This window comes from Mya arenaria, chromosome 9, assembly GCF_026914265.1.
Source record: "Mya arenaria isolate MELC-2E11 chromosome 9, ASM2691426v1".
Lineage (NCBI taxonomy): Eukaryota > Metazoa > Mollusca > Bivalvia > Myida > Myidae > Mya > Mya arenaria.
In genome coordinates, this window is record NC_069130.1 from 8,919,910 (window position 1) to 8,931,996 (window position 12,087).

The window sequence follows — 12,087 nt, forward strand, 5'->3', positions numbered from 1 at the left end:
CCTTCGTCCTTCATATATTAATGAATATAAGTAATCAACGCCAGTTTGATCATGAACTGTTTCGGTTCGGTACTAAAAAAGAGGCCAGTAGCTCAAATCATTGAAAAAAGACACATCTTCATAACACTTGGTCGGATTGTTTGGATCGATGAAATATTAATCAGGTATGATTCACTCGATCAAAATGTTTGAATATGATCTTTAAACTAAAGAGGCCAACTTAGAAAGAATGTACGGAAAAGAAAATCATCTCCGTCGGTCGAATCAGATAACGTAGGCACAAAGATAAAATATCCAATAACTAAAGGCTTGCTAGAATTATATAGGCCACATTTTAACCTAGCTGTACTGAATATATTTCAGAATGAGTATCTCAATATTCTCTTGATCGCATTGTGGTATAATCTGTAAGTCATATCAACCCAACAGAATGAGGCAAACAGGACCGAAAGAACATGAATAATGTATAGAACCCTACCAACAATACAAGGAAATAACACTGTCATGTTCAGAAATTTAGAACAAAGGTTAAATATAATGGTCCTCGGTATATTAGAACGGAAAAAACGTATATCATTAGTTATGGATAATTTTATGGAATGAGCATGACCTTTATAAATCCGATGTACGTTAAGATCATGTTTGGATAACCGCATATTATTTTGTAATCATTAAAAGGAGTTAATGAGTTGAGAAATAATTTGTTAAACATTCACCGACCAATTTATAACACACCAACATATTTGTGTTTGAACTATTGCAGAATGGGTCAGTTTAATAATGATTTTGAAATAAAGCACAAAATATATACTGAAATAACATTTTCTCTAAAGTTTTTTAGGTCATTTAATTCATATGAAAGTTATCAGAAGGCAATAATCTTTACATGGTACCAACATGATTTAGAGTTACCAGGCATCAAAATTAAAACTTACAGTTAGTGACACAATTAAACGAAAACTCATTTGTACATAACGGATGCCTTGATACATGTACACTATATAGTGTTTGATTTAAAACCATTGAATACATGTTATAATCAGATGAGTATTATAAAGCAAAGCATCTTTTTATTTGTACAGATACATATTTTAAAATACTTACTCTTTTTTTGTTCCACAGAAAGCTCATCGTCTTTTTCAAGGATCTTGTTTTCATCTGGACCAAGTCGGTTCGCAAAATTGCTCCAAACTAATCCGACCTAAACATATAATGCACTGTAAACTTCTTGGTCACGTTAGATTCATTGACTTTCTACAAGTTGAATAGCAGCAGTATTAGAAGTGTCAACACATGTAACTTGTTGTTGGCTTATTTTACAGCCAGCAGCCAATTGTATAAAACTGGTTGATTTTTTGGTTTGATCAAGGTTAGCCCAACTGCTGATTGATTGCCCAACATTTATCCACTATATATATAACTAATCACGTAATTAATATGAGCCGCATCCCGCAATGTTTGGCCTTTGGGCATACATTTGCTTATATTATTTTATTAGGTATTTGAATTAAGTGACATTTACGGTAATCCTACTTTAATTTGTAAACAAATAAACTGATAAACAAGTTGCAATATTGTTACATTTTTTGCAAGAATATTCAATAATGGACGTCCAATTTAGCATTCAAAATGCGCAGAAAGGTCTATAGGGACGTATTTTATAAGTGATAAATACAGTCACTCCTAAATGGAACGGGTGACGCCCGCAAAATCTAAACTGACAAATGTCGGCTCGGATGTGATTTTAAAATCAGTGAAGAACCGCCTTTACCAGATAGACAGATCGGCAAAGGCGTTATTCCAAGTGTACGACGATTCGTTCAAAAACTGCAAACCTTTTAAATTAATCATCAAATAATACGTAGTTCAAACATAATTATATATATTTGTAAAATATTGATCCTTTCTAATGTATTACACCTATGAAGATCGTGAACCAAAAAAATCTCATAAGGCCGGACAAACGGTCGTATTCAAGATCAATTGTTAAAATATAAAAATTCGTTAGCTACATTCAAAGTCGTCATGGTATTGGCGTAGTTTCAACAACGAAAGATAGTTCAATCCAGGACAAGGTCAAATTACGGCAAATCTGCACAAATAGGCCAAATTCACCGCATTATCTCAAAATAAGAAATCAGATATAACGACCAAGGTATAAAATCTGAAATAATGACTCCTTATCAAATGAGCAGTGCTAGAACTTCCAGTGTTGTTCGACCGTTACCCTGTACATTAACACGTTTATTTTAAAGTGTTTGACTACAGGGCTTGCCCCTGTAGTTTTAGATTGATCATTGTTAGGTTACAGACAGTATACACCTCCTTACCGCTGCAATAATTTCAAAACTGGACCACCAACGTGCTTTCAAATTATTAACTACAGCCCTACAAGGGAAAAACGACTGCTCCTGGCGACTATATCTTTATTGAACGATCATGGCTTGGAGGAATTCGCTAGTAAAACACTATGTGAACTTATTTAGCCTGACGAACCATTTTTAGAGCTTTTTTTTCTTTCGGTTTTGCATCAAAGAAATTATTCTAAAAGCTGATCATAAGGCGGTTTAGTTTATTGAAATTGGCCGAGTTGTTGTGGGGAATAATTTATTTGAAATAGAATGTTTGCAATGGACAGAAGGTAAATAAAATAGCTTCTCACGTTGGGCTTACAATAACATTCAGATATCAAAGCGTTAGGTAAGAATCTTATTCAAATTAAATGAAATTAAGTGATTCTTCGAAATATTTATTTACATCCATATTTCTATGTAAAGAAAACAACACCCCCCCCCCACAAATACAGTTTACCTCTCTTGGTTCATAATCACAAAAAGCTTGCTCGTATTGCTGCCTGGCTGTTTCGACATCTCGTTTGAATTTTTTATGGCCTCCGAGGACATTATAACCTTCGGTCTGCAACCTCGCAAGCAAGTTTCTAATGGATTCCAAGCCAAAAAGTACGTTTTCACAATGTTTCACCAATTCCCCTTCATTTTGTCTTTGAAACTGTTGCCAGAACAAGTCCATTTCCATCTGCAAATCAAAATATTGCCATATGTAAATAATGATAATTAAATGAGTCATAAATATACAAAACCGAGTTAAATCAGAATTGTTTCAAAACATACATATTTGAGTTCTTTCTCAAAAACACGGTAAAGTTTTGTTTGTATTAAGTTTTAAACAAGAACGATATGAACACGACTCTCATTTACTTTCTGTTTCAGAATTGGCAAACCAAACATTTAAATGATATTAAGAAATAAGATAGCTGTATTTGATATTTTAGTTTATCGCTTTCTTGGCTCCAAACGCAGAGCCTGTGATTGTTTAACGTGTAGTGTTGATATGGCGACACGGTGAAGTTCAAAACCTTTGGTCAAATTTTGTGTTAAACTCGTGTTCAAAATTCAAGGACCATATTTTCTTTTAAAAATAGTACGATCTGTTAGAATATGAAATCTTTCCAATATCTAGTGTCCTGAACATTGCTTCAAAGTCCGGTAAATTTTGAAAATCAAATTGGATAAGTGAACAGTTCGATCTGGATGTTTATCAACTTTGGTTGCCAATGTAGTCAAGGAAGTACAATTAATATAAATTGTCATTTTTGAAATTAAAATGCGATTACTCTGAAATGAATCGTTGCAGTTAACATAAGCGCTCGAGACTTTATGTTTTAACTAGATTAGGTTAAAATTGGCATGCAGTAAAATTTGACTGTTTATCAAACTTTCTCTAGATTTTAATTAAGCACATGGTAACTATCCCTTGTTTTAGGTTTTATAAAACCATCACGTATTTTACTGTATTACACATGTTTCATAGAGCATTGCTCTATTTCTTTTGGTCAGAAATATGTTACTCCGAATTTTCGTTTACAAATTTATTGGCATAAATCTTATTTGGCAATATTCTTGCAAGTCAAACGTTTGTTTCTAACTTTGTATTTATGATGAAGTTTAATTTAAATAAAATAGTATATTTTGTTTTAAGTTTGAAAGGGTAAGCATGGTATTTCGTCTTGATTTTGTGAAAAACACTTTAAAGTAGGTCTGATCTTTATGTATTACAACTGGAAACGACGCCATGAACATATTGCAAACTATGACGTTATCTTACCGGATATGTCATCACAATTTAAAAAGAGCAATTATCGTTTAAAGATTAGTGTTTTTACTGTATTTCTAATTAGATATTTTGGTGTTCATTACACTTCTAAACATATTTAATACGATCAGATGTATCTGTGGTTTTAAATTATTCCGGTACCTCATTTCTGCAATTCATGTAGCGCGGAATGTGAAATTGCTTTGAGGTATTCGGATAATCACTAAAGCAGGTGAAACAGGTCAGTGGTTTTTGCGTTATTTCACACAAGAAAGCATGACTTTCTGTGCTAAAAAGCAACTGACACTAGACATCATATAATACACAATTTTATTCAACATGTTAAAACTTTTGGCTACTGAGCTTGTTGCTGTAGTTTCACAATAAGTATTGTCCAGGAAAAATGTCATTAAGCTCGCAAAAGGCTCGCTGACTAACTTATTTCTTGAACTTGATGACTAGAGGTCATTATTATATGACTACTCGTGACAAATCCCTTATCTTATGAACATTTTCGCTTCGTTTGAGAAAGATTTTATAAAAAAAAATGTATTTCCGGTTCGGGTCGAAATTACCTGCCCGAGGACACGTGCGGAAGCCGGAAACAGGGATTACCACGCTTTGCCATGGTTAATATTTCGATCCGGACCACCAACGCGTGTTGTTATGATTTGAAATGTTCAATTTGCGAAAATAATAATGAAGAAAACATATGTTTGTACAGGCTGCCTTAAAGCGAGTACGATTTTTCAAATTATCAATATGCATTGAGTTGCACTCAATATAAATCTCCAAATTAATTTTTAATTAACCACGTCATATTATAAACAATAAGTGGCGTGACACATTTTGAATGGGATGCCAGTCACCGGAAATGCATATCTGGTGTCTGGACATGCTCAAATTAGAGAGAAATTAAGGAAGATGTGGAAAACCTTGCCCATTTACGGTATACTACATTGGAATGAAAGGAACGTCTTTTACTGAAACTTTAATTTAATTTGAGCTAGCACGAACATCTTGCTGTTTAAATTATTACATAAGCACTATTTAAATTCGTAAGCGGACATGTAAGTGTGACAGCCTAACAACGGGATCTCTGCAGTGTTGCACATGCAACTGCAACTGAATATGCAAATTTGTAAAAATGTATTACAAACCTGAGCTTTTCTTTCAACAACATTTGCAACATCCTTGATAGCTTTTGTACGCATGTATTCAAGCGCAGTCCACCGGGTGTCTGTGAAATGTGTATCAAGCAATTTTGATGGCTGTGGCAACTGTAACCCCTTCATTTTGGATCGAAACATGTTCATGCATTCTTCTTTAACTCTTTGATTTTCGATTTTAGCAACCGATGCAAATGCATCGTCAACATCAGGCACTGCTCCCTTTGCAAGGGCATCTACATAATTTCTGGCTAGCGTGGCGAACACTGCAAACACAAACCCTTTATGAATAAAGACAATTTGCATCCAATATTTAAAGAAATATAAGACAATGTTTAAGGTATAAGCTTCACATTAAAAACTTTATCTTAAGTTTGTGAAAGTTATGGCTTTCAAAATATTTTGCAATTTGTTTGCTATATATTCAACTTTGATATTCTTTTTACGGATGTTACTTTCTAATGAAAGGACTTGACTTAAACGGAAACATAGATAACAATGAGGAGGATGTGCACTGTAAAATAAATATAACGGTTGGTTCCATTGTTTCAGAAGAGCGATTAATTAATAACAATGAGACGTGGGAAAATTATTCCCCCCTTGAGCTATTATTTGCTATAAACAAAACTGTCATAGGGACAACTCAGAACGTACTAAAAGGTATTAAATAAATATTGCTCATCAATATAATGTTTAAGAAGTTGTACATTGTGCTCAAACACGATCAAAACAAGAGATATCCCCTTTTTTGAGTTTCTTCAAACACACTTGGAAAGAAATTTCTTTGCAATGTTTTTTCTGTTTTCCCTATTTACTATTACTGTTATTATTATTATTATTATTATTATTATTATTATTATTATTATTATTATTATTATTAATATTAATAATATTATTATTATTATTGTTATTAAATATATATATTTTTTAGCAGAACTCGGAAACAACTTCAAGGCATGCAATGAGCTTGGAACATTGATAGATGGCATTATGTAGTTATGTACCATGCAGTTACTTCAGCTAGGGCACTTTACTGTCCGCATTTATCTTCCCTAGTTAATTTCAACAGAAAACTGTGCTCAGAGCATGACTAAAAACAATTTGGCCTTTTGAAAACAACATTTTTTATGTATTATTTAAAATTGTTTTAAATTTCTTACTTGATCCGTTGACTGGTTTGCTAACTTCGAGTTGCTTTGGTTCCTGGCAGTAGATATATGACAATAATTTTGTAGTAACTTTCTGAAAATTTGGGGAAAGGTCATGAAAAGTGAGGCTTTCTATGTTTTCCAAAACATCGCCAGGGCGAGGGAATGCAAAACATCTCCGTCTGCCTTTCGGAAAGAATTTTCGGATGGATTCACGGAGTTTATTGAAAGAAGCACCTTTTCCCGTTCTACTCTCTAGGCCCTGTTCAAGGTATTCGTCTTCTGTGATTTTCCGACCATTTTTGATCAATTTCACATCGAAATCTCTCAAAGCCAGCACAAATCCAGGAAGTACGCATTGCAAAGGCTGTTGTCTTCATCACACCTTCCGCCAAATTTGACGTTTTTAGACATTTCAGAAACAAATCTGACCCATTAAGGTGAAAAAACAGCACCGAGTGATGTTTTGAATAGTCAATAATTGAGCAGCTCAAACAGCTTGCTTTTAGAGCACTACTTGTAAACAGTTTGTTCAACAAGAAATTAAAAGAAAACAACAGGAAAGTTCTAGAGTCCTCAGGTAACACTTAACTAAGTTATTTACCTTTACTTCTATTGCATGTTTAGAACAATTTTAACAGAAACACTGCTGTTCGTATAATCCTCGTTAACTGATGTTCAGGCTTTTAAATATAAACCAAACGAAGGTTAAGTGATCAAAATCTTTTCATTTGCTTTTTGAAATGTTTTTTTTCATCAGTTTCTAATATCTTAATCCTTGTTTTAACAATTTAGCAGTCAATAATTAATTAATTCATCCACGTCCAAACATGCTCTAGCAAATCTAACCAATGGAGAAATCAATAAAGCATAAGACAGAGACATTGGAATATGGGCAACCAAAGACGGACAACTTACAATTTAAAGGTTAAAAATATCCCGCTTGTCATAAAGTTTTATGATCAATTTGTTATCTTTTTTATCAAAATGATAAAATAATAAATATTTGATCGGACGTGTTTGATAATTACGTTTTAATTCTGAAGGGTATATTAATTTGATATTTTCTGTAAATGAGGAATTATTCTACCTAATAGTGTTGTTATTTTTTTAGAAACCACAAGATCTCCAGACTTGAGATGTATTCACTCTCGTAACAAAATAAATACAGGTAAAGGTATATTAGAAATACCTTAAAACTAATTGATAGGCCATAATATATTTATTCCAGAGTTCTCAAATACTTCATTACAATACCTTAACATGCGTTTTTTTTTGCAGTTAAACAAGATGTAAGTAAAACAGAAACTTGTTACGTTGAACAAGAGATTGAATTTACTTTAAATCGTGATTTTTGTGAATTTTAGGGTTCGGGTGTATTGTTGTGATTTCTTGTGATCTTCATTCAACACTACTTGAAATTGAGCATTGGCCTCAATATGTTTTTTATTATTCTAATTAAATTAAGTTCGCTAGAATGTTAGTAGATTGTTATTCATAAAAGAGTGAATTTACAAGACTAATGCGTTCTTACCCGTTGTGCTTTATAGATATTATATGAAATAAAGTAAACCGTCCGTATGTGATACATCTCTGTTTAATGAGATCTCAGCGCGAATATTTTACATTATAATTACTTTGGAAAATGACTTAGTACAAAATTTCTGAATATTTTAAATTGATTTTTACGTAATTATACGTAAAACGCAACGTATAAAATCAAACATATAGTTAATCAAAAGGATACGTGAGTTTATTCAAAGCATCCTGGTCCAACTGTCCTTTCATATTGTACACTAGGGTGCTACACAGCAGTGTAGCAAGTGTGAAAATGCGGTTGTCGTGGTTCGAATCCCCCTGCAATCCGTATTATGCCATATTTAACATTAACACCAATGGCAGACAAGTTGAATAAGCTGTCTGGTTAATCGCCGTTATCGCTCTGAATAGCCATGTTTGTACCCCAAAAACTATCTTTCAAGATGTTTAATCCACCCTTATTCTGTTGAATTTTATTTTCAGTAACACACTGTTTTACGAGAAAATATTAAAATAAACACTGTTTGAAATTGAGTCAAAGAATTTTCGTAAGCCTGACGAAGCCTGGCCAAACAAAAATGTTTAGTGATCAGTGAACAATATAAATTTAGAGAACAACAAATACTCTTAGCATACCACATGCTTTATAAACGCGACATTAAAATGCCTGTCCGACGAACAAAACCTAATTTATATGTCCCCCGTACTCCTTAAAGAGTAGGGGAATAAGTTGAAAGGTACTGCAATCCAAAGAAATTTATTTCGACCACAAGTATAACATATTCAATTGTTTGAAACCATACATGTTTTCGCCTGTTAATAAGATTTAACATCAGGAACCTGAATTGTATCTACCTTTTCAATGTCTCCCAATCCTTCCGTGTCCAGAAGTATTAGAACTGTGTCCTTCTGTTCGGGATGGTCTTTGCACCACACCCAGATCCGCTTCGTCGTTGACTCTATTGTGTCGCCGAGAACAAAACCTGCATCATATTGATTCTATAATTTATATATCATTCTTATAATTATTGTTTAATACAATGCAAACTATAGCAACAATAACATGGCGGGACCATGACAAAGGGCACTATCGCATAAAATTTTATAACTAACGAAGCAGCGATATTTAGTATATGACTCGAGGACGCACCACCTCTTCTTAAGAGAAGATTCATTCGAGACAAACTTTCTTTTTGTAACGCCACTTTTAAACTCACAGCCTCATTTTAGAACTATTTACACCTGAATCAATTGGAGCAAGTTGACAAAACCCCGTTATAAAGCCGACACTTAGTACTGATAAAGTTTTTTTGCATTTGTACAAACTAATAAAGATAAACCATTATCAAAATATTATACCTAATATACGTGTATTATTGTTCTGAATAACAGTGTGGGGAAACGTCTTCAGTAGAATATAAAACGGTTTAACTACGCGCATTATAACTGCATTAAGCAAACCATTGGTATATAAAAGAAAAGTAATATCATTTATTTATTTTTTTCTACAAAGAACATTATGTGTACCTTTGTCAACGGATCATCATGTACAGATTGATGAGATTCAATAATTACCTGTTTGTTCGTTAGCAATTCGATTCATCAAAAATGATTTTCCTGTTCTATATAATCCCGCAATTGCCACGACGACACACGGTTTGTCTATGTGGGAAATCTCGTCAAGGACATCATTACAGACTTTGAGTGTATTGTCTTCGCTTGCGCAAATAAGGCATTGGGGTTTCTTGAAGACGCTGGAATTGCGTGTTGACAGATGCCTGAATAGTATAAAGTTCTTCTTTGATGCTGTGTTTAAAATTACTTTTGGTACATTTCATGTGTGTTTTTTCCCAAACGTGTTGTATCAAGCCATCTTTTTATGCATTAACATTGTTGGATCTCAATTGAACTTGTCAATGTCCTGATTTATATGCATAATATATGTTTAAAGAGCATTCATTTAACGTTGGTATTGTAAGTTGAAGAATAATTTATAACCCACTTTGGTGGGTTTTCTTATTGTTGTTTTCTTTGCCAGCCTTTATTCGATCAACCATTATTATATTCAATGTCAATGTTAAGGGCCGGTAGCAATTCAAAAGTGGGTGGGGAAGGTCAAAAATTAAAACGTTTAAATATGGTTGTTTTATTTAGATTTGAGAAACGATCTTTTTTGGGGTTGAAACAAATTTAAAAGATTTTATCAGATTATGGATCAAAACGCATTCACATTATGACGAAAAAGTCTGTCGACATAAGTACTTCGTTATTATGTCAAAATGCCACAGAATACTTATCCAACATTGTCTTGAAAGATCTTGATAATATTTTGTCAAATAAGAATGTTATTCAGAAAAATAATGAATTTTCCCGGATGAAATTCATTTCCGGGTTACAAAAATGCATATATCTTTTTAAAAAAAGCTCCAATCAACACAAACCCACATGCATTGTTGATGGGGCAGTCCCGATAAATTTGACTAACAAACATATTATTTTAGCTTTACGACATTTCCGGGAAAGCGTAAATGCTTTTTGAATGGAAATCTAACAAAATATTATTTCGTAAAAAATGTTCAACTCCTAATTACTGGTTTTCATGTTGCATCGGATATATGTGTCATGCTTGTTAAATATTGAACCTCAAAACTACATAGAAGTTGAGTTTTTCAATCTTTTAGATTTTTGGTCCTTCAATTGACTTTTTCATCGCTGCAGACCCTTAACGACAATAGTTTATACAATTTTTATCGAGGGCTACTTAAAAGCGGCGTCACTTAGAAGTTGCAACGCTTAGTTAGCCCGAGTCCCCCCTCACACCCTCCATAAAACAACAACGCTTTTTTAAATGTTACGTGGGTAAAGGAGGTTCTCTCAAAAAGTGTTGGCTTTTTGTTAAAACTTTTGGCTACTGAACTTGTTTCTGTAGTTTTTCATATAAATATTTATACCCTCTTATATTACTCAAGATGGCTATTTTTATTTATCTAGTTTGACTATACTTTACTCTTTTCAATGCATATTCTGAGGGATTTAGAAGTGATACCGATAGCCTAATTAAAATTATAATGTTTTATATGTATTAGTGATCGCAGTGCCAATCGAAATGATAGAAGTACCAAAGAATTGAGGGACAATCATGTGGCTGCCACAAGAAGAGCTCCAAGCAATGCAAATCATCATGGTAGCAAAAATACATGGATTTCTATCGATTCGGCAGTTAACGTAGGAATATCTAACATATGTAAAGAAAGCAATATGTAAACCGAACGACCTATTTTTTAACATTTACCCTGACAAAAAATAACTTACCTTAGATTGAAATTCTCCATAGAGGAAATGACTCACAACTAAACATGTATAATGTTAAACGCATTTTATGATTAAGGTTTGTGAGATAAAATCTTTACAAAACATAAAATCACTAAGAAAAAATATAGAACGTATGTATATTTCCGATGTGCAACAAGCGTGTATCGATAAATTCGCAAAGAAGTGCAAGGTAAGCGTATTTGATTTACATTAAACAATATTACTATTATATAGTCATTCAAAGTATGTGAAATTGAAGGCGCCGGTATTTCACAAACCGCTAGTATAAAGGGATTGCTAGTTGTGATTGATCTTCTTGTGTTATCGGTTGCGATGGATGTTCTTGTTGTATCGGTTGTGATGGATGTTCTTGTGTAATCGGTTGTGATGGATCTTTTTGTTGTATCGGTTGTGATGGATGCTCTTGTGTTATTTGTTGTGATGGATCTTCTTGTGGTATCGGTTGTGATGGATCTTCTTGAGTTATCAGTTGTGATGGATCTTCTTGTGGTATCAGTTGTGATGGTTATTCTTGTGGTATCGGTTGTGATGGATGTTTTTGTTGTATCGGTTGTGATGGATGTTCTTGTGTAATCGGTTGTGATGGATCTTTTTGTTGTATCGGTTGTAATGGATGTTCTTGTGATATCTGTTGTGATGGATCTTCTTGCGGTATCAGTTGTGATGGATCTTCTTGTGGTATCGGTTGATATGGATCTTCTTGTGGTATCGGTTGTGTTGGATCTTCTTGAGTTATATGTTATGTTGGATCTTCTTGTGGTATCAGTTGTGATGGATATTCTTGT

At 33.4% G+C, this 12,087-nt stretch overlaps 1 protein-coding gene across 1 annotated transcript; it reads right to left on the reverse strand.

Moving 5' to 3' along the window:
• Window positions 1-2,262: 2,262 nt before the first annotated feature.
• LOC128202903 (guanylate-binding protein 5-like) lies at window positions 2,263-10,026 on the reverse strand. Its single transcript, XM_052904073.1, has 6 exons — window positions 9,972-10,026; window positions 8,825-8,952; window positions 6,443-6,524; window positions 5,274-5,548; window positions 2,812-3,036; window positions 2,263-2,277 (listed from the first exon to the last, which is right to left on the reverse strand). Exons 1-6 carry the CDS (start codon window positions 10,024-10,026, stop codon window positions 2,263-2,265), a joined length of 780 nt encoding a protein of 259 aa, XP_052760033.1.
• Window positions 10,027-12,087: the final 2,061 nt, after the last annotated feature.

Bases quoted from the DNA above. Each gene is read 5' to 3' on its own strand.
- LOC128202903 (XM_052904073.1), bottom strand. From the start codon at position 10,026: ATGGTTGATCGAATAAAGGCTGGCAAAGAAAACAACAATAAGAAAACC. The intron at 8,953-9,971 runs GTGGGTTATAAA...AATATGATGCAG, and splicing joins CAATAAGAAAACCCACCAAA to GTTTTGTTCTCGGCGACACA. The intron at 3,037-5,273 runs GTTTGTAATACA...TTTGATTTGCAG, and splicing joins TTGTTGAAAGAAAAGCTCAG to ATGGAAATGGACTTGTTCTG.